Source organism: Centrocercus urophasianus, unplaced genomic scaffold (assembly GCF_019232065.1).
Source record: "Centrocercus urophasianus isolate 14NV4802_14NV808 unplaced genomic scaffold, USGS_Curo_1.0 seq_30, whole genome shotgun sequence".
Taxonomy (NCBI): domain Eukaryota; kingdom Metazoa; phylum Chordata; class Aves; order Galliformes; family Phasianidae; genus Centrocercus; species Centrocercus urophasianus.
Window position 1 is genome coordinate 10,642,519 of NW_024884867.1, and position 27,560 is coordinate 10,670,078.

The 27,560-nt window shown below is 47.5% G+C and overlaps 1 protein-coding gene across 16 annotated transcripts in view; it reads left to right on the top strand.

Moving 5' to 3' along the window:
• Positions 1-27,560, top strand: part of FBRSL1 (fibrosin like 1) — a 416,280-nt gene that overhangs the window by 80,628 nt on the left and 308,092 nt on the right. For all 16 annotated transcript variants that reach the window (XM_042829012.1, XM_042829020.1, XM_042829005.1 and 13 more), the window contains exon 2: positions 26,809-27,009. In XM_042829012.1, coding sequence (XP_042684946.1) covers positions 26,809-27,009 — 201 coding nt within the window. The remainder of the gene's footprint in view (positions 1-26,808; positions 27,010-27,560) is intronic.

Consider the following 27,560-nt stretch of genomic DNA (forward strand, 5'->3'; position numbering starts at 1 on the left):
TGCACGTTACTTGTGCTTAAAATTCTGTGGGAAGAGTGTCCTGAGGGAGAGCCTGATACACCCTGCTTGTTGTGGGGACTCGGCTTGAGTACCGGTGGGAGAATCGGCCTCCAAGGAGATGTCCTACTGAAGTGCTTTAGTGAGCAGGTTGCACACGTGTCCATTTCCTTCTAATTCCCTATCACCAGTGCCATTAAATGCACCATTACCAGCCATCTTATGTAAATGATTTTTCCAGTCTTTTCTCTTAGTTCAAAATACCCTTTTGGAGGGCTCTTGATTAGTTGAACTCAATTTGCTCAAAGGTTAGCATGTTAAATTGGTATTTGGTTTTCATTAACCTGTGCAGTAATATCTTGTCATTAGGAAAGGCTTTTGCTGGGTCTCTATCATCATTCATTTCTTGTAGCTAGGTGCTTTGCTTTTTCTTCTTTTTCCATCTCATTCATGCTGTCAAGGATGCTGCCTTAAAGAGAAACAGAACAAAGCAAAAAAAAAAAAAAAAAGCCAGAAAAGCGTGACTTCTGTATCACAAAGGGAAAAAATGTCCGGCTGCACGTAAACCCAGAAGTGTCCTGTGTGCTGACTTCAGTTAGCAAGAGCAGCTGCTTTGTGGCCGTGAGGTTCTGGCAAGGTGTTACCATTGCAGTTCTTTTAGATGGGAGAGCTTATTGCTTTGCTGAATGAGGCGCAGGTAAGTAATTAAAACAGCACTTTTAGAAAGAAATCAGGGCAAATTGGTCAATCCTTCTGCAGCTGAACAGAAAAAGACTCTTTCCTTTTCTGCACCAAGTATTTGTGTGCGAAGGTTTTCCAATGATTGCTATGGCCATGTGTATCTTAAGTCACACATCTGTTCTTCAGCCCTCCTGCACCATTTTTACTGTAGTGCTTAAGCACCAGACCTTCTTTTGTGTGTTCCTCCTTCCTGTACTTTAGAGGAAGAACAAGCAGACTGTTCTACCAGCAAGAACCCGAAGCACCGTTGGGTCTGGGATTTTGCAGCCAAACCAGGAGTAGCAGTGCTGTGCCATCAGCCCCTGGCCGCTCCGTCCTGCAGGCCTGGCAGGGAGATGCTGAGCCGGCTTCCCCCAGTGCTGGAGGCAAGGCAGCCCAGGGAGGCAGAAAGGCAGGGCTGGGTGTTCATTTGGCAATCTGAACCTTGTGCCCAGGGACTGCAAACTTCCTTGTTCAGTCAGCTGTGAATGCAAGAAAGAAAAGGATGCATTTTTCAGGTTAAAATGAATTATTTATTCATGTAATTCAAAAAAATCTCTTTCTGAATAAAAATCTGGCAGCTCAGGTTGGTAACCAGCTCTAGCTTTTTGTAGAAGCGTTAAAATATGTTCTTAGTCCTGATCACCTCTTTCCATCTGTTCAAGCTTTTGTCTATTTCTACTCTACAGGAAGAGGAAGTTAATTTTTCTGGTGACAGACAGATCCATCGGGTGACAAATAGCGCCCGGGAGAGGGAGCAGGAGGTTTGGGCAGGGTGCTATGCACCTCTATGTGCTGTGTGTCTGTAGTCTCCAAGTAGAAAACCCAAAATAAGCCACTAAAAAGGATGATGTTTTTACCCTCTTAAATAATGACAGCTTGCATACGCATCTGCAGCAAGGAACATAAAGGCGTGGTGCTAAATGTATGGTTGCAGTAGAGCTCTGAATATTGCTGATTCTATCTATCAGCAGTAATTGCTACCTATCAAAACTTCGTTATGTTAATGTCTGATGGCTTAAGGTGGCTCAGACATCTCCTGCTCCTCTTCTGCCCAGAGCTTCGTTTCAAGGTACCATCGTGTCTCTTCCTCCTGATGCATCTTTCGCCCTCAGACCAAATGGATGAAAACAACATCTCTGAACATAAATAAAACTAATGGAGCACTAAACCAAAGGAAATTGGATTCTACTAAATCCTGTCTGTTTGCTCTCCTGAAAATATCTCTTACTCTAAGGATAAAGAGAAGCAGCACAAGACACGCTCTGAATCAAGAGAATTAAGAGAGTTTGTGTTTTCCTTCTTAGGAGAGAACAGCATTCACTGAAACACTTGCTGTAAGAAAGCAAAGGTGGCAGGTGAATTCTTGGTGCTGACAGTAGGGTATGGAGTGAGGCCCTTCCACATGCCTAACGAGTGAAGATTGTCGGATAGGGAAAATGGCAAATTCCTGCCCTTGTGGAAAATGTGAACATCACAGCTTCTCTCCTAGGCCGAGTTCTTCCAATGTATGATTTGTTAATGTTATCAGCTCACCAGCTCTGGCTGCAGAAACTGACTCTTGAGCTTTGCGTAACAGAAGTGTGTCATGATTACAAGTTGTCTTTATTTTAAAAGGCAGCAAGCAGTTAGCAGTTTTTTCATCCTTTGACTCATCGTTCCCCAAGTGTAAGAGGTGCTTCCGTCGAAAGAAAGTTTCATGGTTTCTTCCAGCAGAAACCATGCTGTAGGTGAAGGGCTGCAGGCTGGAGTTGTCACTTAACGAAGGCTGGTGACCAGAAGCGGCCATCTGGTGTTCTGCAGTGTCCTTAGTTATGAGACCGTGCTCCCCTGATGGAACCGCTCTCATCTGCTGGATGGCTTCAGGTGACTGTTCTTCAGATCCACCTGCAGAAACACAAACTGAAGGACTGTATTTTAAGGTATAGGGGGAGTCAGGTCACCAAGTAAAGGAGCTTGGCTCAGGAGAAATGCCGGCGCTGTTTTGGGTCAAGCTGTCAGGAGCTGAGGAGCAGAGCAGCAGCTTGTTTGATCTAAACCCTGAGCTCACCTTTGGTACGGCTGCATTCCGGCATCAAGAGCTCTTAAAATGGCTTCCTTGTGCCTCTTAGCAGCACTCTGTAGGTGAATTACTCTGTTGAAGAGTTTGCTTAGGGCTGTAAATATGTGCTTTTTATAAGTAAAGGGTTTTTCTGTCCGTGTGTCAGTGGGCACAGGAGCCCATTCAGCTGTCATGGCCATGTAGCAGTGCCAAAGGGACCAGGTCCTTGGGCGGGGGTTCCTGGCTTCCCCACAAGCCTGCTGGCAGCAGCAGAGCGGGAGTCCTCGGGGAGGGGCAGGGAAATGTCACATGGAAAATCATTTGCCAGAGCAGATGCGATGCATCAGTTTTTCCTACTGCCGCACCGCACATTCCCTGGGTTTTTGGGTGTGTAGGGTTTGGTGCTTTTTTTGTTTTTTATTTAAACATTACATTCTGAGAATACAGGGCTTCCCTTGGCTGAGGATGGATGTTGGGTCAGCTTCAGAGCAAGGAGGGAGCAGGGGCTGCTGGAAGGGAGCGGGGCTGCCAGGCACAGCGAGGCAGCAGCCTGTGCCAACTGCGGGGTTAGAGCACGGGTTGTGGCACGGATTGCTGGAGATGGAGAGCTTGTGCCTTCACTCTCCAGCTTCACACAGAGGAAGGTTTACCGGCTGCTAAGTGCTTTCCTTGTTTTTATTCTCCTTCGACCCCCTTTTCAAAAGAGAGAACTGACAAAAGCAACCAGGATGTGAAGCAAAGCAGTTTCAAGCTTAAGCTTTCGGCAGCTCACATTGCATGTGTGCAGGCAGGTGACAGCAGTAATGCTCAGGGTCCCGGCACCAGACCTCAGCTCTGAGCCCTGCAGACATTCCCAGGAGCAGGATCGTGGTAGCAGCTCCTGCCGCTGCGTTCCCTGCAGTGCTGTGTGCTTTCGCCTCTGTCCCGCAGAGAGAGAAACCTGGTTCTTTGTCTTGTAGTTTGGAAGAACAAGGAAGGATGGGGATGTGTGACAGACAGCCGAGTTGGGAGAAAAGGGCTTGGTCATGCTGTTGTACAAAGCAGCAAAAAGGAGCATGCTGCCCAGGCAGAGCTGCTTATCTGAGAGCTCTGCCCCTCTGTCTGTCATTCCTGGGATGTAAACAATTGCAGCCACTTGCTGCAGAGTGAATGAAAGCGGCTTTCCCCTTTCCTGCCTGTGTTTGGTGCGTAGCGATGACTTTGTCATAAAGATGAACTCAATGTCATGTATTTGTGGCCTGTTGTGCCTTCAAACACGGGCTTGCTGGGAAGAGTTAAGAGCATGTTTGCTTTTCATTTTCACTTCGTTGAAAATCAGAGTTTTAAAAGCTGTAAAACCTGATCGTGTGTGTTTAAGGCTTGGTTGTTCCACCAAACTTTCTCAGTCTCCCCAGCTTAGTCTGCTGATATGAAGACAGGTCCTCTTCAGAAGCCCTTGGCATCACTCACTGTAGCCAGCACAGAGCAGCAGTGTGTAACGATAGGGCTGCAGCCTTGTTCCTCTCCAACAAAGCACATCTTCCTACTTGAGGTGGGTCGTGCTGCCCACAGGCAGCGGGGGGCCCCCCCAGCAGCTGGGCCAGCACCCCCTGCACCGAGCCCTCTGTGCACAGCGCAGTGCTCTGCCCACCACCTGCAGGCCTGCCTCGTGTCCATGCGACGCTGATCCTTAACAGCTGTAGCTGAATGCCGTGCTGGAGGGGTGGCTGTAATCCACTAATTTATCTTAAAAAAGAAATGTGACTTCCGATGCTTGGTGAATGTGGGAATGGAACAAAAGCCAGTGAGCAGCTGAAAATACAGAAAATATTCAGTTATGGTGGCTGAGCTGAAGCTTATAAACTGTGTGCAGGTGCGAAGGAGCATCTTAGAACCTTGGGCAGCAGCCCCTGTACATCGCTGCAATCCTCCTCATTCACCCTTTGATATGCAAAGAGGAAAGGGATTGGATGCAGCCAGCTGAGACGGGTGGCTCTGGCAGCACATGCTCGAGCAGGGAAAGCAAGCATGTCCTGCAGAATGAGCCGCTTGTACGTTTGTACCTACTGAAATCAAGCAAGCAGATGTCTTTCTGCTCACTTGTACTCCACAAACATGTCATTGCTGCTGTATGAGCAGCTACGCAAGTCAATTTCTGGAGTAGCTTTTCATCAAATGGCACAAGACTTAATCGGTGTGATCTGTTTCCAGGAGGATGGCATACAGAAGCACAGCAAAGCACTGGCGATCAGCAGGTCTGGTGACTGGGAACTCTTCCTTGGAGATGGCGTTGACCCCTGTAAACAGAGAATTGCCACTGCTGCTGTATGTAGCATCAGAATTTCATGCGTGGCATTCTTCTGTGCTTTGTTTGGTAGCTGTTTGCTGGGGTATTTCGGGCTCTCTCTCCGTGCTGATTTCTAGAGCTAAGGTGCTCGCAGAGTTTCTGTGGGTGGCAACAGAGGGACTGCTATCATAGCAATATTTTCAGCACTAGGCTTGTGCTATTATCTGCTGTGAACAGCAGCTAGAGCAAAACAGCTTGTCAGTCCTGCTGATAGGAGAAATGCTATTCTCTGGGCTTCTCTGTTGTTAGAAGAAGCTGAGCTTAGTGAAGACCCAAATTAAAAGTCATCTTTCTGCCCTTTTTGCTTTTTGACATAAACACTGTAATTAACTTTTACTTACCATCAATTTTCATGAGCTCGGTTCCAAGGAAACGTTAATGTAAGATAGCAAAGGCATAGAGATTTTTTTTCAGCTCCCAGCCAAGTAATGTATAGGTGTGTGTCCTGCAAAGTGCTTTATGCTTTTGACACTGAGTTGCCATTTTCCAAAGCACGTCAGCAGCAGGGAGTGAGCAGACGATGCTGTTGCAGCATAAAGCAGTGTTGAGCCCGTTGCTGTCTTCAGTGGGTCATCTTGGTGGCTTTCTCCAAATGCCAGCTGTTCCAAATTAAATGCTAGTAGGTAGATTTTAGAGAATCTGCCTTCTGCATGAGTGGAGGGAATTTTTCCACCCCCACTTTCCAGCCTGCTATTATTGCTACAAGAGGCTTGTCATCCTACACTTCTTAAGGAAGCCAGATTTTTGGCTTGGGTTCAAACATATGTTTCTCTGCTGCTGCCTGTGCTCTCCATGATCCGCCACTGGAAACCAATTCCAAGCGATGCGATGCAATCCCCTGCATTTCCTTCCCCCACTCCTGCACCGCTGCAGGCGTTGCATTAAGGATGATAGGTGGGTTGGGAAGAAAATTCATGTCTCAGACCACTGAACTTTTGTAGTTTGTGGCCACTTGATGATGGTTTCGTCCTGTCCAAAATAAATAAAATCTGGAGCCAAGTTATTCTAGGCATCAGGAACCCGTACTAAAGAAAAAGGCAGGTATCTGTTTGTTAGTGCCAGGGTTAGTATTTAAAGACTGAAAGGAGAAATGATGGGCTGCCTGCTGGGCGCCGTGCGTGAGCTTCAAGGACCCGAGTTCCCACGTTAGCAATTTGTGCGCGATTGCGATGCTTTCCAGTCTGTGTGAATGTGACCTGCATCTAAATGAAAGCAGCTGGTGGAGGCACGGGGTGGAAAGCGTGGTGCTTTAACGTGTAAGGACTGGCTGCTCCTGTGGGCAGGCGGTGTCTTGGGACCTTTGTGTGCTCTGCTTTGGGAAGTTTCAGGATGCACTTTGGGGAGCAGCGAAAGCTGTGGGCGCGTTGTGCTGTGACCCGGCGGCTGCCCTGCTCGGGTTGTTTCTGCACAGAATGAAGTGCCAATGAGAGGATGCTCAGTGGGTTGTTGCAGGTGTGTTTTCCGAAAGTGCCTCTATCTGGAAAAGAATCAGGCAAACAAACCAGAAAAGAAAACCACTTTCTCTGTAGTTCTTGAGAGCGTGCATGAACTTGGCACGCTGTGCAGTCTGCCAGCCGGGGCGTGAGGGCTGGAGCACAGCTCGTGCTTTGTGTTCACCCCACTCGAGAATATTGGGGGATTAGAAGCTGCTAAATCGTGGGAGATTGGGGATTATTATGGAATTGGAGTACTTCTCTGTTTTCTGAAGTTGTTACAGGTAACTGTAAATAGTGTTGAAAAAGAAGAAAGGCTGCTTCGAAAGTCCCAATAAACCAGTCTTACAGGTATTACTCTTTCTCCAATCACAAGCTGTCAGAATCTCTCTTTGTGCAGGTCCTGCCTCTATGAATAAACCTGGGGTTCTCCCTGTTGATTCGGGCTGACTTCCATGCTAGCTCTTCTCCCAAACGCTGGGCTATTTGGGTCACCTCTAGCAGCATGCAGTGGTTTGTTCAGCTATGAGAGCATTTTACCCCCTTCTCCTGCCACACAGATCCGTCAGGCAGCGGGGTTCCCTGGAGCCTTGCCTCACCTGCTCTGTGCATCACCTTTCTCTCTACCTCCTAGCAGGTGATCACAGCTTCATCTTCCCATAGCAGCCAAAACAGCATGCAGCACGTGTGCCAAAATGAGGCATTGTCAAGCATTTCTTTATTCGGGGCTGAGGTTTTCTAGAAGTCATGTAACTATAGGATAATGGATGCAGACACACTGATACATTTTGATAAGGCTTTAAAAAAGGCTTTTGTAAGCAGTATTGGGATGGCAGTGGTGTGCTTTGTGGAAAGAGTTTGAGAAATGTAGGAAGAAAACAGGCCAGGTTTGGTTTTCTGAGGGCTTGCAGTTTGGATGTGATAACGAGCAAGGTTTGCTCCTGACCTGATACTCTTCCATGGTATTTTTGCAAAGAAAACAGCTTCAGTTAGCTCTTTAGCCTTTCATTCAATAAACAATTGTGTGCATAGCCAAAAATTTTGCTAGCAGGCAAAAGCCTGTTTTTACTGATGCTGAGACAAACAATGTTAATTGCATCGAAGAATCAACAGCATACATTTACTCCAGATCTCCATTTGAGAGCTCTCATGTGATTGTGGGGACATTGTTTGCAAATACGGCACAGTTGTCCATCCAGAGTCTCTATTTGGTGCTGGGGTCTGCTGCAGTTTGAGAGGTTTCACTTTCTCCCTTTTGATCTCTCTCTTCTCCCTTTCTGTTTTGTTTCGTTACTGTTGTGGCCAAAATGGGGGTGGAGATGGAATTTGAGGGAGGATTTTAGAAAGCAGTGAGGATAAATATTTTCCAAATTGTGTCAAAATCAGATAGGCTTTTCAGCAATCTGACATTTCAGGGTAGAGGTAGGGTGGAAACATTGCACTTGGACAGGCTCACCGCAGTGATTTATGCAATGTTATCCTTGCAGTTAGATGCCTCATCTGCCAGATGATGCAGTTGCATGCTTAGATACATTTTCCAAAACCTTAAATTTTTCTGTTCTAAAAAACAGTAATAGCACATTGATTGGAAAGGACAGAAAGAAATACCCATTAAGAAAATCCCTGATCTCTAAGTCCCAGAAGCAGGGACTTGGCCCCTCCTGGAGGGAGCTGCTCTGGGCAGTCGGCTGTCTGGTTCCCCAGCAGCAGCAGCAGCTCCTGCTGGCAGAATTCACTGCCTCAATTGAAGGGAAGGTTTTTCAGAGAGAGAAGGTGGGAAACCTTGAAGTCCTCAGCAGTAACAAGAGATACAGGAGCTTTTGACTAAGAAAATGGAACATTGGGATTTCATTTGTGCCTTTGGTCTGATGTTGAGAACTGACTTGCACAGCTCCAGGGAAATGTTGGGCTGTGTGTTTGGCAGTGTGGATGGGAAGAAGATGGAAGGGACTCGTTCAGGAGCTAAAGCTCTTGACACTGGCTCATGCTCGTCTCTTTGCTCCACTGACCCTCCCCAAACCCAGATACCAGTGCTGCTTCCTTCTGACTTCCTGTGCTCGCAGATTAAAGACTTTTTGGGCCCTTCTGTCATGATGACTTCAAGTCTTGTATTGCCATTCCCTTTGGATCAGGTATCATACGCTCTTCCTGCCCTGTTAGCAGTCTTGCTCCAGATGCTGCTGAAATGTAATCTCTCAATTCTGGCCATGCCATGAAGCTGCTGCATTTGATTACAAAGAGGTGAAGGAAACCACTTTCAAAGTTAGTGAGTATGAATAGGAGGCAAGAAGTCTGTCCTAGAAAAGTCCCTTGGTTTGCTGGGTGTTGAGATCCCAGCCAGATCACTTCCTGGTTCCTTCATTGCTCAGCCTGCCTTGGCTGCAGGTGCTCCGCTATCTGGAAGGCTGGTTCCTCTACTGGTGGCCGTACATGTTTGTTTTATCTTTAACCTGACAAGCCATTTGTGCTCCAGGGCATGTGTAAGAAGAATTAAATGCAAACAGTCAGAGTCCTCTGCAGGTTAGAGACAAGAACGATAGTGCAAAGGGATTAAGGATTAAAGGGAGAGCAGCCATAAGCGGGATGGAAGGTTCATTTATGCACTTGGCTCCAACTAGATAAATATTTATGAGCAAAGGGAATGGGTGATTGTAAGAATGTCTGAGGTTTGTATAAGCAGAGCAAATACAAAATTCTTGAAGATTTTGGCACTATTGACTTTCAGAGGTTTTTTTAGCAGTTTAAAGGGGTGAGGAGCCCAGATCCCATTAAAGCCCTAATTAGCTAGGTATTTATGGCCATACCAGTTCGCTTCTGAAATTTGAAAAGATTGTATTGCTTGGCTGAGCTGTACTTGGTGTGCTTTTGCTATTCTTTCCCCTTGCTTTCTTTCAGAGCAAGTTTTCTATTCGTGGATATTCCCCATGGCATGTGTATAATGGTGCTGCCTTCATTGCACGGTGTATTTTCAGATTTATTGTGTAGATACTAATGGAATAAGTAGCACAAGGTGAGAGGGCTCGGAGGCAGCGAGGGGAGCAGGAAATCTTGATGATGCAGATGAAAGGGAGGTTCTTTGAAAACGATGCAGTAACAGTGGTCCATATTCCAGCAGAGTTCCAGGGAGATACCCGGGCAGAGGGACGGGTTCTCATCTCAGTGCAAAGGCTGCGGCAGGGCAGGGAGGACTCAGCTGTGAGCATTCGGCTCTTGGCTTTTTCTTCAAAAAGCTCCCCGTAACCCTTTCCTCGTTCTTTGGGACGTGTCTGTGGCAGGGCTTGTAGAAACACAGTTCTGGCTGTGGCTTTTCTGAGAGGCTGGGGCTCAGCAGGAGGAGATGGAAGTTATTCTGTCATGTTAGGATTAGGGAACCCCTGCTTTGAGCTTCTCAAGCACGGCCCTGGCTCTGGTCTGGAGAAGTCTGTGCTAGGTGTGCTGAAGGAGCTCCTGGGGCTGGAGCTCTCCCTCCCTGCCTGGAGTCTCTGCAGCGAAGGCAGCAATGCAGGCAGCTGCGTTGGACGCTTAAAATGAGCTCGAAGCTATTTGCTAATGGCGTGGCAGTTGGTAGCTGTATTTTTCTGAGATCTCCTGCAGTCAGCTGTGAAAGCCCCAGATATTTGATTCAGTATATTTTGAAGTCGAGTGGTTTTGTCCCAGCTTTATTATTTTGCTAATGCAGATATTTAATAGAAGCAGCACGAGAACTGAATTCTAAGCTATCTGACCAGAAGGTTTCAAAAGGGCAGGCAAGAAAGAACCAGCTTTCAGGAGGTATGTTTGTACTGGGTCCTTGGCATAGCACTATTTAACTTCTTTTAATCAGTGACCCAGGGGAAAAAAAAATAAAACCATTACTCAAAGTCCTCAGATAACGCACAGATTAGGTGGAGTGCAAGATAAGGAGCAGAACTGGAGTGACTGGGATTGCTTCATGAACGGTATGTTCTGATGCTTTAAAGCGCCCTGCACTAGGGACAAAGTGAGGGCCCTTCGTGTGCAGGGAGGAAATGGCAGAGGGACAGCTGTCCCCTGAGGTAGGGCCTTTACCCTGAAAGGTGTCAAGGTAGGTAGCCATCTGCATGGGAACCTAGCTGTGTCCAGGACTGAGCGTGTAATCCTTGAACACACAGCAAAGGAAATGCTCAGCAGGACTAAGGTGGTAACACAGCCCTCCGTTTGGCACTGGCACGAGTGTAAGACAAGTGCCATACCTTGGTACCTGCCAGGGAGGCTGGTAAATTGGAGAGGCTTCAGAAAAGTGTCATGAGAGCTGTTGGAGAAGGGGAAAATTGGTCTCGCAGGAAAGGGCTCCCGGTGCTCCGGCGGCTTTGTCAGAGGAGGTGAGGGATGGCATGGTTACGATTTATAGCAGACTGCATAGGGGACAGAGAGGTGAAGGGAAGGGAGGGCTCTTCCTTCTGGCAGTCGAACTTGTAACTAGATCCAGTGGCTGGGAGGCCGCAGCGGTGATATGTCTGAGCTAGAGATAAGCTACAGAACTTGACCAGGATGAATAATTAACTGCTGGAGCAGTTTATCATGGATTGCGATGACTCCATCTCTGGATATCTCCAAATCAAACCTTTTTAAACAAGAGGCCGTGCTCCAGTCTGGGATTAATTCAGACAGCTCTGGTGCTCTGTGCTGCTTTGGTAGCACGTCTGCAATGAGGAGTTTGGAGCTGGCATATTTTTCTGTACATAAATAAATAAATAAAAATGCTCTGGAAATGAATTCTGTTCTTGTTGACTCTTGAGCAGCCAGTGCTTGGTGTCTGAATGGTGGAGTGCCTCCCTGGTTTTCTGCTTTGCTCTCAGAGATCTCGGAGCAGCTGAAACTTGCAGGTGCTGCTGCTGCTCTTGCTGGGGAAAGTGCATTTCTGTGGTTGGTTGTGCGCCGAGGGGAAGTGGATCTCTTTCTGTCATGCTACTTTTCAAGAGTCAAAACCACCAGGGAAGCTGGGTTTGCTCTATTTTCTGGGCTGCTGCAGTTCCATTCTGTGAGCTGATGGATGCTCAGTAGGAGCTTTTGAAATGTGAGAGATGGAGACATTTAGCACCTTTGATGCATTGGTCCCTTTTGTTCGCCAAGAGGAAGGTTTGTATTGAAGCACAGGGATGTATTTGTACTGATGAGTTATCTGAGCCTTCGCTTCTCAGCTGCCTGGCTCCAGGTGGAGCGTTTCAGGGGAATACTGTGGTAACCGACATTAACGTTGTGGAGCTTGGTCATATAGGTGCAGTAACACTGCTGGAGCTCTAAGCATGTATAGCTGCCGCTGCTTTGAGGCTTGTGCTTGTTTTGCTTATATGTTCCCGAGTGGGGTCATGACTCAAATTGAGCCAGCACTGCCGTTAATGCCGGAGCGAGCCTTCGGCAGGCTATTCTTAGCAGTCGGAGCTGTTGTTGAGAGCTCACGATTGCTAAAAATGCCTTGGAGTGATTTCACAGGCGATATTGTCTGTGGTGGAATTCGCGCACCAGCTGTCTGTCTTCAGGCCAGTTGATTGTGTTGACACGTCTTCCCTGCGATTTGTCATCCCTGACTCCGGCAGCGCTGCGGCTGTGACAGGCGTGCTATCAGTGTCTGATGGGAGAGTGAGCGAGCAGGGAAGTGACAGCAGCAGCCTCGCTGCTGACAGCTTGGGAATCACTGAGATTGCAGGGAGAGCTCTGGCCTGGGCCGATATTTGATTTTTCCTTTGCTACCCTGTCACGTGGAGCGCGTCGCTGCTGCCATCTTCCATGGGAAGTGTCTGTTCCAGGGCTGGGGCCGTTTCTTGGGTACTCAAAGCGGTAGTTACGCATTTCATTGGCCTTGGTGGCTCCCTCCAGACAGAGGTGTATTTCCTTGCAGGCAGCACTCCCCTGTCCTGAGGCCCTGGCTATTGAATGAGTCACACTTTTGAAAGATGCCGCACCATGAAACAAAGCTTAATGCTGGGATCGCTGGGAACTGTGACTCCGCTTTTGACTTTGCTACTAACTTAGAAATCCAACCGTGTTTGATGCAGTTTTCCATGAGAACTGCTAAATGAAAAGTGTGAGCTTTGTGTGCAAGGCGGTAGAAGTGTTCGAAGCGCTGCTGAGCACAGAGAGCTGATGGTTGCTGCGCCCTCGCCGCCATTAACATCGCATCTGTAAATGTCAAAATGCACCTTTAACTGTTTTCCAAGTGGCATTACTAGTTTGGTTAGTGAAATCAAAGGCTGTTAACTCTTACCCAGGGATTTCAAGGTGTTCAAGTCCTGGGAGTACAGAACCTTTGTGTTACGCAGCTGTGAGAGGAATCAGGGTTGCTGTGATTCAGCGACTTGAATTAATTTCAGGTTTTTGTAACAAATCCACCCATGAAAAGAAGTGCTACAAACGATTCCGTTTGCTGACCTTCAGAGTGACCAGTTGCTATTGTCTCTTCAGTTATAATCTGAAGTATTCCACCAAAGTTTTGTAATGTTTTTCATACCTGGGTTTCAAATTAAGTGTAAAAATATGCAAGTAAGGCAAACAGGGAGCTGGTAGTGACGTATAATGCTGCAGTCTTTTTGCCTCCCGTGACCTCGATTCAAATCTTAGCCTAAAACTGAAGAGGAAATGAGTTTGGTTTTATAGTAATTCCTAGGGGATTTTTGTCCAGGTTACGGAGATGGTGTGTGGCTCATCTGGCAGTCAGGGACCTTCCTCAAGTGAAGGCTGAATTAGAGTTTGTGTTTTAATAAGGCTTACGGGGAAATCTGTCTGTCTGGATGAAGCTCTGACTAATTCTGGATCACTTGTCTTTATAAGCAGTAAGTTTGCCAGAAATTAAATAAAAATAAAGAGAGGGAGTGGGAGAGAAATTGAACTGTTGTTAGGGGCTGTAGTTATAATTTGCTGTGGAAGGAGCCAGTCTCTCATCACGGATCTGTAATGGTTCTTGGTGCAAACTTGCCTTTTGTACGTAGTATTGTATTTCTGCTCTTTAGCTCGTGAGTTTTGCCACATGAGAGAGCCTCTGTTCGGCCACAAAGGGATCTTTTTGTTTCCATATCAGTCCGAGCCAGACACTGAGCTGGCTGTCCCAGGGGTGCCGGGGCTCTACCAGCAGCAGCGCAGATGCTGGCAGGTAGCTGGTGCTTCTCCTGCTCCACAAAATGTGTCTGCTGTCAGGTGCTGCTTGGGGATTTTTGTCCTGAGCTCTTGGAAGGCATTTCCAAGGAGAGTGTTTGGGTTGTGGCTGAAATAATTCGTACCAGAGAGCTTTTAGGACCAGCAACGTTCACATCCAAAGCCGTGGGGCGTTGCTGCCTCACGTTGCAGAGGTGATGTTGGGGTGAGCCTTGGGGTCTGCTCCTTTCATCAGTACACCCCCTTTCCCTGCATAAGAGGTGCTGGAAAGAAGTTGCATTGGTACAAGTTTCTTATTCAAATATAAAGCCACTTCATGCAAGCTATCCCTGGTAAGAGCAACTGGGAACAAGTATATACATTCTACTGTAGTGTCCTTAAATATCCTCAGTGCTTGAGCGAAGGCGTATGAGTTTATTTAAGGAGTATGAGAATTTGGATTTGGTGACCTTTTTCAGTCAGACTCTGATGGAGCTTCATCATCGCTTCTGAAAGAGATGATTTGACCTTTATCAGGAATTAAACCTAATTGACCCTGAAGAAGAGTCCTGAGAACCTACTTCTTTCAGAGTAATTATGAGCATGCAGAAAGAGATAGCAGCACCCTTTCTTTTCTTAATTGGAATAATGTACTTCACCCAAATATCTGCGGATTCTCACCATTATTAAAACAGGCTGAAGTGAAAGAAGATTCAAGTAGTTGCAAAAACACATTTTTCACCATAAACCAGTTTTTGTCTTCTATTGTCTTTACAGTTTAAGTGCTTCCCAGTGGAAACCAGATGGGGGTAACCAGCATGCTTATTTACACAAATAAAGCATGCATGTAAAGGAAAAAGCAGTCTGTGGCACATCCACTGCTGTGCAGGACCATGCTTTGCAGCCAAAGATCCATTAGTTCCCCTATGACAAGGTTACAAGACTCCTACAGCAGTGAAATCCTGTTTCCTCTCAGTTTTCTAGACCCAGATATGAGGTAAAGCAGCTGCTTCTGCGAAGGCATTCTTGGGGGAGGAAAGTGAAATCCACACTGGGTACATTCAACCAAAGCAGATGATTTCCTCTTCCTCTGCTGCACACAGGCACTTTGCTTGCTTGGTTCAAGTCTGTAGCCCTTAATAAACCCTTGAGTTTTTGTGTGGTTAGCTTTAATTCACAGTTCTCCTTTTTTATTTGTATGTATTTCCTTCATCTCAGTAACCAACAAGCTGCATTAGTCCTTTCTGTGTACACAGATTTGTAGTCTGTTGCTGAAGCACTGTCCTTTGCTTCTAGGGATCAAATGGCAGAAGCACGCAGTGGAGCTCGGGACCCCCTTTCTCTTCAGACTGCACTGGGGTTGTTCAGTGCAGGTTGATGCAGGGCTGTTCTCCTTTGGGTGTGGGATAAATCACACTCTTTGAGTACTTTCATGCTGTGTCTGAAAACTCTGCAGCTCAGTGTAACGCTTTTAACTTTGTAATGAAGGGTTACCCTTTTTTAACAGTGAAGAAACAAAGGCAGAGAGGCTTAGGGATGCAGATTGATGGGATTTTGCAGCAGCTGAATGTGATTTAACTGCGATCAATTTATAGTTTACAGTAATCCATCAGGTTATGAACCGCAGGGGCTGCGGGCTGGATAAGCTGTACTTGGAGCAGTAAATTGCAGCAGAAGGGCGGGAGGAGTGGCTGGTAGCTCAGTTGGCTGCTGTAAACTGACAGATCACAGATGCAGAGTGGTAAGGACACACCTCTGCATCATGCAGTGCTGAGGCTTAGAGCTCCATGGGGAACACAGCCGGTACCGCAGCACCCAGAGCATCTGTGTGTGTGGCTGCTGCAGTGACCCAGAAGCATGCACCCGTTTTCCTGCCAGTTTTGCCTCATCTCTCAGGAAGGCTTCTGCAGCAGCCAGCTCAAGCTGAGGTCCCCACCCCCAACTAGGGGGCTGCCAGCATCACCTGCACCACTGCAGCCCCTGCTGATGCTGCCCCCCCGAGAGTCCTGCACTGCCACTTTGTGCCTCTCCAGTGCTGCTGCTCCTCAGACATTGTACGTCCTGCCATTCTGCAGGTGCTTGCTCTGCCCGGAGCTTGGCAGGAGCTTTGGTGAGATAGCTCCTTGACAGTCCTGTAATTTCAATCTCATGTACTTCTAGATGCACTTTTTCTGGGAGCTGTGCTTCCACAGCACTCGCTAAATCGTTTGGAAAGACTACATATGCCTGAGGAACAAAATGCAGCAGGAAACGTCAGCAGCATGTCTAAATAAACATCTCTGTCTCTCTTACCAGAGCGTTTAGCAGCTCTGCTGGCAGATGTTTCTATAAAATGTTAAACACTGTGCTTCCCAAACCTCCAAAACGTCTGTAACCCTGTTGGTTGGGAAGGACAGCTGAGGGGAAGGTATGAGAGAACAGGAGTGCCCAGAAGGGCTGGTGGTTCTTCAGAAACTCCACATCAAACTGGGTCCTGGGAACTGCTGTCTCATTGATAACACCATTGTGAAATGCTGTTCTTACTGAGGTGTGCTGCTGTTGCTGCACAGAATTAAAATAGGCAGGAGGGGCTGCTTTACAGCAGGTTGGGCCTTGTGCTTGTCGTTGTGTGAGCTGAATTTATCAGGAGATCACACATGCAGCTGAGCCTGAGCAATGTGTGGCAGATATAATCTGCTATCTACCGACTTGTGGACGTGCAAGACTGGAATAGAACTTAGTGTTGTTTGTCCCCCGTATATGCCCCACATCTCTTAAAATGCTAATTGATTTCCTAATTATTTTTGTTTTGGTGTGCTGTGGGGCAAAGAGGCTTTGTCTGTATTTTACAGTTCCCCTTCTCTCAGGTCAGTCCCAGCCATGCTGAAGGCACTCTGTGGCCTGAAGCAGGATGGGGCAATTAGCGCCTTAATTCTCATCAGAATCCATGTAACCCTTTGTTCGGGTCTTGGTGTAAGATTCCAAAGCTCCTGACTCCCTGAAGTTTGACCTATGAAGTGTAAGGCCATTTTTATAAGAGCTTGTTCCTCTTTGCTGTCTGTAGTCATTTATTTGTACACCTAAACTGTTGTAGTTCAGCAAAAAGAAAATTGTCATTTCTTTGTGGTTTGTAATAGAAATAATTGGGATTGGTACGTAATGAATGTCCAGAATTTTAACACGCACACGGTTTTCATGATGAGCTTGTAAGGGAACTGAAGACAAGGATAACAGGTTTTCCTGCTGGTGTCTTTGAGGAGATGTAATAACTGTGCAGCCTGTAGCTCTGAGTCACCTTGCTTGGTGTCTTCAAAGATGTGTTCCAGCCTCCATGGCTCTGAAATTTTGACAGGTCAGGGAGGAGAAATTCCCTCTGTTCGTGTATTGACAGTTCCTTGTGTTTCCCTTAGGTTTCTGATGCAGCTCTTCAGTATGCCACAAGGCATAAAGCATTAACGGTGTGGGACCCAAATCAATGAGGGACGGAGAGCTGAGAGATCCCTCTGAACTCGTTTAATTAGGGACCTTTAGATTTCAAAAATCTAAATTACCAAAAATGCAGTCAGCCATGTGCTCACACTGAGGCAAGTTTCCTTGGCTGTTTACATAAGGCATTTGCTGTATCGGTGTCTTTAAATCTGAAGCAGGATGATTTGGGAAGCCTTCCATCAGATTCCTGGGGATGCTTTCCTCCCAAATGACAGCTACAAATCTTAAGTCTTAATCCCCCCACCTGGACACAGCTTTTGGTGTTGAATGGGCCTTCCCATTGGCTCTGTATTGTGGTCGTACCAAGCTAAACATGCCTTCCTTTGCCTTCTGGCTTTAGTGTGCTGACCTTTAGTGAGAAGACAAAGTGGATAGGTGGGTATGTTTTAAAATGCAATAACTGTTTTGTCAGGTTCTTCAGTGATCCCTGGGTTTTTTTTGAGTTGACATAAATTGAGTTAATGCTTGTTCTCTCTTTTCCACCCCGTGACTCTCCATATCTCAGTGGAGTTAACATCTGAACAGAAGCGGATAGGTGATTGCAGAATGGGATGTTAGCTGCCCAATGAGACATCCCACTTGCTGTCCCTGACAGCTGGCTAGCCATGGTATTACTGAGCTGTTCACATTTTCTTAATGCCAAATCATCAAACGCTCTCCAGGTGCTAGAAACTGAATTTGAAGAGTCTGTGTCCTGCATCCTGGTAGCAGGAGAGGAGGAAGGAGTGGCCTGTGCCGTAGCTGAGAGGCCAAGCTTTAAGAAGCTGTAAGCCATGGAATAACATGTTGGTTTTGACTGCTGGGAGAGCGTCATGCAAGACTGAATGTAAAAACAGAGGTGGAAAAATCAGAGTTCTGAATGTAGGGATTGGCTTTTGAGCAGGAAAGGAAATGTGATATGCTCTGCTTCAACTCTACACCAGGAAAACCATTTTGTTTATTTTTGTGGCATTGGTGACGGTTTCTACAAACAAAATAAGTGTTTACCTGGCTCTCGTGTACAAGCAGCTCTCAGCCCGTGGTGCCCTGCAGTCACTTAACCTGGTGTCACTCGCAGGACGCAGAGCTGGAACGCCTGAACTGCTGTACTGATGTCATCACATCTGGCAGCCAGGAGCCTCTCCTGCCCCTGTGTGTCCAGGCATGCTGGCCAGATGGCACTGGCTTTGGGTGCCATCCAGAGCAGTGCCTTAGCAAGGCCAGGCTGTGTGTCAGCTTTCAGAAGCCAAGAAGAGCTGCCAGTTCCACTCTTTTCTGTCCAAGAAAACATCTGATAGCTCCTCCAGCATTATTAAGCCCTTTGTGGTGTCAGAAGGAGGGTTCTGTCCTTTGGCTGTTGGTCCTCTTGGACCACGGTGTGCTCAAGACCTAGGACAAGTACGTTCTCCCCCAGAATTTACCAGAGGACTTACGGTTAGTTTGGGGCAAGTTGCTTTGCATTTGTTCATTCCTCATCCTGTAAAATGGGGGCACTGGGGTTAGCAGTTGCAACGGGAATTGGGCTTTGCCAATCAGCAGTGCTTGTGACGTGCTTCTGTGGCTCTTTTGTCTGGAAAGTTCTTTGTATCCTAACTCTGAGAGAGATGCGCTGCAGCTGGTAGTGTTAGCTGATCTTGTGAGCACTGTAAAACAACTTTTTTAACCAGGTATCTGAGATATGGTCACACTGAGAATTGGTGTCAGAGCCCAGAAGAGAGTTCAGGAGATGTTCATGCTGCCATACCAGCCAGAGTTGTCGGGCAGTGTGTGTAACTCCGGCTGTGTCAGCTTTCCTGTTTATCTACAGAAAGAGGAGGTTCTGGTGGAAGTGTCTGCTGGGATGTGACTAAGAGCTGTGGGACAGAGTAACGATGAGAAGCCCTGCTGCTGTGCTGGAATGTGTCTGGTTTCATCCGTTCATCTGTTCTTCTCACGTGGGCAGGTTTTTAGTTCCTGTCAGAGGGCTGTGCCCACCTGGACGAGGAGATGCCATGTGCCACATCTATGCTCCTGGCTCCATGGTGCTGCCATGGCAAAGGCTGGGCAGCTCGCGAGAGGCCGAGTGCCGCCCTCAGAACCATGAGTTGTGAGATGCACAGTGGCTGTCATCTAATTGGAATGGGTTGGCAGTGATGGAAGTTGCTGCTTCGTGTCACATTCGAATTCCCTGTTGCACTTCAAAGTGATGAGCTAGCATCAATTAGAAGCATTGCAGGGCTGGCCCTCTCTGCAGCTTCTGACTGGCAGGGCGTTGTTCAGGGACCTGCAAACCGGCCCTGGGTTCTGCTCTGAGGAAGCAGAAGTGCAGGCAGAGGTTTCTGGCTTTGAGAATGAAGCAATGGGCAAGAGCAGAGCTGGCTTAGCTGGAGCAGCAGCACGTGTGCTGGGCACCCAGCGGTGCGGTGGTGGCCAGGTGCTGCTTTGTTTGCGTGACTCACAAGTCAGTGGTGATGGCACAAGAGAGAGGAGCAGCTCGGCCATGTTAATAGAATAACCTTTCTGGCCTCTCTTTCTAAACTGTTGATCTCTTTATGAAAGGAGGATTTGTCTTGCTGTTCTAATAAGAGTTGTAAAATAATATATGTGTAATTAGAATTTAATAATGATTTGTCTGACTGATTCTCCTGCGTAAGCTGGTTCAAGTGGTTGTGTAACCTTTGCATTGTGTTCATTATCTAATGTTGAAATAACAGCTGGAAGTTGAGAGACTGACATGCAGTTCTAAAATTACAGAGCTTGAAATTGCTGCTGTCTGTAAACATATGAAAATCTATTAATGACCTTTGAGCTCTGCGACTGAAAAATGTTTTGGAAGATAGAATACATCAGAATTGCCCGTTACTGTACTGCGCGTTTCCCTTTTCTCAGCGATTGCTTGGGATATAAATGAGCGCCCTGCTCCTGACACAGATATTGGAATATTTGAACTGTTCTCTGGAGCCCTGAGGATACATGGAAACATTTGGTTGCTGATTGTTTGTTCTAGCGAACCAGTTATAGATTAGCTGCCCACGGGCACGTGGTGCTCAGCCGCTCGGCGCAGGAAAACATCGCTGCTGGCCAGACTGACAGCTGCAGAGCCCTGCTGCAGAATGCACTTCTGCAGAGATGTGTTTGGGGAAGAGCGAGGATGGTGAGAGCAGCACAGATGCACGGTGCTGGACTTCCCATTAGTGTATGTGACATTTCAGCAAGGCATTTCTCTCATGCTAGAAGTCGCCTCACTCAGAGATTTCCCATTAGGTTGAAGTGATGTACCACGGGCAGCTGTTTCTTCAGATGGCTGGCTTCTGTGTAGTTCTTATTGTTGGATTATTTATATTTCTTCTCATTTGTTTTCCAGCCAAAAGAAACTACCAGAGGACTAATTACTTAATATGCACTCTAGACCTCATGGCAGCTGAACTGCAAATTGTTGCCTACCACTGAGGGCAACTGCAGCATTGGTAAAAATGCCTCTGGTGTCATAGTGTTTGAAGACGAATTAATTTCTCGTGTGGCACAGGGGATTCCTGGTGTGGCTGCATTTTCTTCTTCAGACTCACCCGTACAGAGGAGCTGGCTAATGTGCAGTTGTGAGCATTCATCTCCCTCAGTGCAGCGTGTTGGCTTTGTGCAAGCAGTGTAAGCTGCTGAGCTGCAGCCAGAGGTGCTCATTGCTCTGCTCTGCTGGGCATAGAGGGACGGCACCTGGGTGCAGCTGGAGGGGAGCAGTGCTGGCACTGCTGATGAGTGCTCAGCAAGTCCTGCTGCCCAGCTTTCTGATTTGCAGAAGGCGAAATACCAAAATAGTTGTTATTTTAGTTTAATTTTAGAGAGCCAGAGTTTCATGTCCGTCATTGACAGATAAGTTGGAGGTACCTTTTACTCAGTGGTGACTTCTTGTTTTTTTTTCTGACTAGTTTAGCTGAAAATTGGTACTGGCAATGCATCTAGCTTCTATGCTAGTCTGTGCTGATAGATCTCTAATGCCTTTTCCCATGGCAGCTCAGTGATGGCTGCTGCAGTTGGGGTAACGCTGCCTTTCTGAAGGGCTTGAAATGAGTGATGAAAAACCACATCTGGTGTCAGCAAGGAGCGGCTGCCTCGAGTCCTGATTCTGTCACTCGGTGGGAGCGGCTGGAATTTGATACGGTGCCTGTTTCAGTAATCCAGGGAAAGGGGGAATTAATTCAGATTAAGTGTTTATGTGGTGCTCTTTAAACAAGCTTCTGGTTACTGCCTGGCAGCGGTGTGGCCCCAGCAGTGCCACTGAGTGTCCCCCAAAACACTGCACCTGCATCGCACGTCTGACCTTGCTGCTTGCTGGGTAGCTCTGGGAAGTTGGGAGCGATGTCCTCCAATTGACTTTCTTTAAAACTGCAGAGGTGCTGCCATCCTAATGCTGCCCTGCCTGGAGAATGCTCACCCAGGTGGCTGCAGTCTGCAGGAGCAGCACTTCCCCCTGCCATTGCTCTGCACTGTTCCCACTTGCAGTGCAGCTGCTATCAGCTGAACCTGGGTGCTGCCAGATAAGCATGAACTGTTTTCCAGATCTTTCACGTGCTGCACAAACCAGGCTGACCGAGCGGGCAGCCCTGGCTGAAAGCAGCTTCAGCCCAAACACGTCATGCCGCGTGCACCGGGCAGGCTGGCCTTGCGGTGCTTGCAGTGCTCCTGCAGGCTGGGCCCACAGAAAGCCTCATTTCATCTACCTGCAAATGGTGCCCCAGCTCCCCCTCCATCATTTAAGCTCCCTTGCTCTCTGACACACTTTCTACTGACGGTAATTCTGCGAGAGCTTGGCGGGCATATACTGCCATCACCGGAGGAAATACTGATGGCTTAAAATGGGATCATTTCCTCTCTGATGGACAGCAAGCACCTGTGGGAGTTTTAATAGCTGTCTGTTAGCAGGTAGTGAGGAAGATGTGTGCAATTCTCTGCAGGGAAGCACCTGCAGGCTCCAGAGAGGGGATTGGAGGAAGGAGCAAAGCAGCAGCTTGCTTCCCGGGGAGCTGCCGAGTGGCAGAACGGTGCCAGTGCTTTATCTGTTCCCTGGGGGAGATGCTGGAGGAAGGTTTTTACCAAAAATGCGGTCAGCCATGTGCTCACACTGAGGCAAGTTTCCTTGGCTGTTTACATAAGGCATTTGCTGTATGCCTTCTTTCTTTTACTGTCCCCTACATTACTGCTAAACACTGTTCTGCAAGAAAAAGAGAGGCCAGAGCTCTGCAAAAGGACTGTGGGTTGAAATGCATTTCGAAGTAGAGTGGCACTGACATTCCCTCTTGCACTTTTTGGTGGCACTGCCTCAGGGTAATGTCTGCCCGAGGCAGCACTGCTTGGAGCCTGCCCAGCCTCGCAGCAAAGGGCTCTCTGTTCCCACAGGACAGCAGGGAGCAGTCAGTCACTGGGCAGTGCCTGCAGCTCGCTCTTCGGCTCTTTGCAGGTGACAGGAGTGCAGCCTCTGCTAATAAATTTGGCTGTTTCGATTACACTGAGTTTATTGGTTCACGTGCTTTTATTTTAAAGTTAAATTGTGTATCATAAACCTGCGAACCGGTGGCAGCTTTGAATGTCTTAACATTTCCAAAGCTGTATTGTCAAAAAGCCGTCTTACTCCAGAGCTCAGTGCTTGACAGGGTCAGAGCAAGTGTGATGCATTTTAAAAAGCACGCCCCAAACTCATCTGCAATATGTCAGCTAGGAAAGGAGAATTGCAGTCTAAGGTTAAACAAGCAAGGATTTCATTTGCAATCATTTTAATTGATATTGATTGTATTGCTTGAATGTGGGGTCAAAGCAAGAGAGTTACTTCCAGCCAAGACTTTTTTTGCCTTTAAAAAAAAAAAAAAGCTTCAGTGGCACAGGTTGAAAGGCCTGGGGTTTGGGTTGTGCCTTAGTGAAGCTTGCGGGGGGCCAAGAGGCAGGAAAGTAAAACACATGAGTGTGTGCTGAGTTACAGGAACAGTGCAAGCTTCCCCTCTGCGAAAGCACTACTTGTGACTTCTGCCTTATCCCTGCAATCAAGTGCCATTTCCATCAGCTTAGTGTTCCTTAGTGTTCCTCTGTGGCAGTGACCACTTCTTCCCATCCTACATCTCTGTTTTCTCCTTGCTCACTGCACTGCATTTGCCTGTTGGCTGCTCCTCTTCTGTGCTGGTCCCAGAGTCATTTCTCTCTAAAGTTCATTTCTTTCCTTACTCTCTGATATACATCTCCAACATTATCTTTCCTTCTGAATTACTGTCTCTTGTGTCACCTCTGTGTAATGAAATGGACAGCAGGCATTTCATGGCAGAGGTCCTGGCTGCATCTGCACAGTGCTTTTTCTGCTCAGAAGACACAAGAGAATCAAGTCGGCACTGGCTTCTGTATTGCTGTTCTATAAACTGGATATAAGGTCAATAGGAATATTTAAAAATTAACCTAATTAAAAGAAAATCTGTTTCAGCTTGTCTCTGAGCCAGGATCACTCCCTGGGGTATTTGACAAAACCTCCTGCTAATTGTAGGATGAAGGTAATGTAAGGATAGGTGGTGCTCAGGTCCAGGGGCCTTCCTGCTGCACTTCTGCTGAGAGCAGGGGGAGGCAGAAGCGGAACAAGAGGGTCAATTTTAGGGATGGTACTTCCCTTCTATTTCCATTGCATGGAAGTGGGATGTTTTATGTTCTCCAGCTTAAGGAGTAAGTGCTGGAATGAGCAGCCTGTGAGAGAGGAGCTCTAGGCTGTTCCCCTGCTGGGAAATCAGCCCGTATAATCTTTTGAAATCAGCAGAGACAGTTTGGCAGCAGTGCAGTGTCACCACCAGCCCTTGGCTGCTGCTCTGAGCCATGCAGTGTCCGACAGGCTCAGTTTTGCACTAGGGCTGCAGTCTGCCTGGTGCTGGAGGGCTGAAGCAAGCTGTTTTAGCAGTGCTAGGAGTTATTCTTGTCCTCTGCACCCCAGAGCAGCACGCTTAAGGTTTTTCTTCTAGCTGTGTGGTTTTGCATTTTTTTGGGGTCCTTGAAGTGCTCCTTCTCTGTGAAAGGCACTTAGGAGCCAGGCCTCCCCCTGTGCTCTCCTTGCTCTCCGTGAGCTGTGCGGGCTGGGAGGATTAGGGCACAGAGCGGGCATGCAGGGTGCCTGCAGCCAGAGGGCTCCCCGAGGGCCGCCGCCTGCTTCCTGATCAAACGGATGACATGGACACCACTGTGCAGAAATTGCTTGTCGTGGCATTTCAGGGGTAAGGATAACCTCATTCCAAACCCATGGCCATGCACCTGCATTATTCATAGCTTTATTTATCGTTTGAGGCCTTGTGCACTGAGCGTCTTTGGAGAGTGCAGCCGTGCAGGCAGCAGGAATGGGCCTTTTGGGAAGGAGCGGTCCTTGTGCTGGAGGATGCCACCAGATTCACTGCAGAGGTGCGATGCGCACCTTTAACTTGGGCCAAAATAGTGGTAAAGAAGCATTTACTAATATTTGATGGTAGTAAAATTCTGTTGCAAGGTCTGTTTAGCAGAGTGGGGCTGCCAGCCTGCCCCAAGGCACGCTAGTGCATCTCCGCAGCCGCTGCTGTGAGGGTGTTCTGGGTAGCACAGAAAACAGCCCTGCTGACACCCTCCCCACCTCCAGCAGCTGCCGGCTCTGTGTTCTGCATCCCCAGCAGAAGTGAAGTCCTGAGAGCCACATCCTCTGCTGGAGCGTGGAGGAATAGAGCCATGGGGTAAGCTTGTCACAGGGCTGAGAACTTTGCCTGCTGCCTGTACGTGCTGTAGAGCCTGGGGAGCTTCCTGAGCTTCCCGGTTGCCAGGGCCTGGCTCTTCCTTCAGGTCTGCTTAGAAAGTTTTGGAGGTTTGAGGATACAAGTGCTGCTGTAAGGGAAGGCCCTGAGTGTGCTCACATAATTAATTCTACTGGTAGCTCAGTGGTGAGGCAATGCTGCAGCTCAAAGACAAATGGGGATAAAAAGCCAAGTGTTTAAGTAGCAATTTTGTATGTGTCAGGAAAGGGGAAAATGCAGCTTTCTTGACTAGCTGTGTGGGAAAGTGAATGTCCTGAAACCTGCAGTGAACGTGCTGTGGGTGGCACAGAGGAAGGGTCCTCAGTAAGGCATTCCCAGGGCTCGGGTCCCCACGTGAAGCCAGGCAGAGCCTCAGTGCCATAATTCCTGGTGCCTTCAGGTGGTGGCATTCCCTTAGAGCCGCTCCTTTCCCCCGCACTGGTGCCCATGTCCTCCCATGCAGCATCTCTGTGCTCACTGTCACACTGCAGCTGCAGCTGGCTTTGTCAAGAAACGCGTGCTTTTGGTGACTTCTGTTTCTAATGTTTTGCTGAGTATCAGTTAGCAGATGTCATTTCCATTGCACCAGTTTCTGATTAGTTACTAAAGCTTAGCATTTTGATTTCTGTCTCTGCTGCTTCCCAGCAAATAGGATGACGTGACCTTCTTTAAGTAGCATCAAACTGCTGCTGTAGAATGTTATCTCTGAGCTAGAAACCAAAGTGAGCAACTAAACACTAATTTGTATTCTTCATTTCATCGTTCGCAGCGAATAATGCCAGATAATCCTTTTCTTTGCTCTTTCACTAGTTATGGATTTGGCAAGCTGAGCTGTATTGTTGTTCTGAGGCAGTGCTACTTATTTTAATTTGGGGGTGGAGGTGGGAGGTGATGTCTTTGTTTTCTTGCAGTATGTAAGAGGAGCTTGGCAGCCCCACAGTGCATCTCTGTGCGGGGTCTGTGGGGATTCCATATTGCTCTTTCACAGCAGTGAAGCTGTGTGAGTTGTGCTGTGCGCTCCATTCATAAGGGATACAAATGCTGCTGATGTGACTGAGGTAGAAGTGAGGGACGAGGCATTTAGAAGTATTTCTGTGGCTGAGGTTGGCATGTTTTAGCGTGGTTAGCAGTGGCTTTTGAGGTGTTCCCTAATCTGATACAGTTAGGTTGCATAAAAACGTTAATTGGGCTAGAGAGTCATCAAAGTCTTCCAGAAAGCTTAATTTGATGCAGCAGTCAAGGCGTAGGGAAAAACGTAAGTGGCTGTAATGAATTACTGCCTCAGCCATTGGCTTCTTGTTTCTTATGCTCTTTCCGTACTGTGTGTTTGGAGGGAGGACAGGCCTTCAGTTCTCTAGGATGGCAGGGACAGCAGCAGGAATACCCTGGTCTGACCTCACCTCCCAGCATTAGTCAATGTGACGTGGCAGAGCAGCTCTCAGCTTGTGCCTAGCCGTACGCTGCGGTTCTGATTCATGGCAGGCACGGAACGCTTGGAGGTATTTGGCTACTGTGATTTGTGCAGATTTCATTGATCTCGGCTCTCTGATTGAATGCATGTTGGCTTTCAAAGTGCGTTTCCCCATGTGAGTGCTGCTGTGAACCAGAGACCATCAGGCCCAAGGGGGTCTGATACGTTCCTTTCTGAGATCAGACGAAACAGCAGAACTCAGAACTCTGTTCAGATGAATGGAGTTAAATGCTTTTCTTCAGGATACTGGTTTGTTTAGGTGCTGTTGACATATGGTTCCTGAATTAATCTGACGCAAACTCATTTTCATAACCAGTTCCAGCATCTCTGAAATTAATCAAACACATAGCCTGGAGAGTGTTCATCTTAATCTAATCTAAAATTACTGTTTGCATTGTGCATGCCTAATTATTCATCTTAAGTCATCTCTGGAAAGAATGTGGTGTCTTGTCTGTGTTTTTATTTAATATTTATATTGCTGAATGCTTAAAAGTAGTCTTAAAGAATTGAGGGCTTACTGTATTCTTTTTCCTTTACAGAAGGACATGTCGCTAAAGCCTCAGGAGCGGAAAGAAAAATGGGAGAGGCATCCAGGCAAGAAACCTAGAGAATCTGAAAACTGTGTGTCTGCTGAGCCGAGTGAAAATGGCCACAATAACGATGCGGGGAGCTCAGAGAGAGAGGCAGAAAGAGGCAAAGAACGCGTGAAGAAGAAACTCCCGCTGAAGCTAACCAAGCAGGTAGGGGAAGTACTTCTCATCTGAAGTGACTGCGTGGCAGTGGTGGCCGCTGAGGTGCTGCCCTGTTCCTAGGCTGGGTGTTCATGTAACTGCGCTGCTGAAAATGTCTCATAAGATTGCTGGAAAGTGGGAATAGTCAGTGTTGCAGGCAGGTTTCATAAACTGAAATGGAAGACCAGGTGTTCTGAGTAATGCGGGAAGGAAGGAGCAGAGCTCCCTTGTGTCCTTAGAGAAAATGCGTTAATTTGCACTGTGACTTTGTGGCTCTCAGACAGGTCACGGCCTCCTTTGGATAGTCCTGCTTGTGAGTGTGCTCCTGGAGTTGCAAACGTGGATGTCTCCATCTCATGTGTTAAGTTCATGTGCCCCCAAAGGAGTGTGCTGAGAAGGGAACATCCAAGTATTTCAGAAGTTGGAAATCAGTTTGGAGGAAGTTGTGCTTTAGGGAATCTTTGCGCCCTTCTAAAGTACGGTAGAGCATTAATTCCTTCAGAGTTGTGATGCTGGAGAGGATGATTCTAGTGGTGTCCATCAGGCCAGTTTGTAGCAGC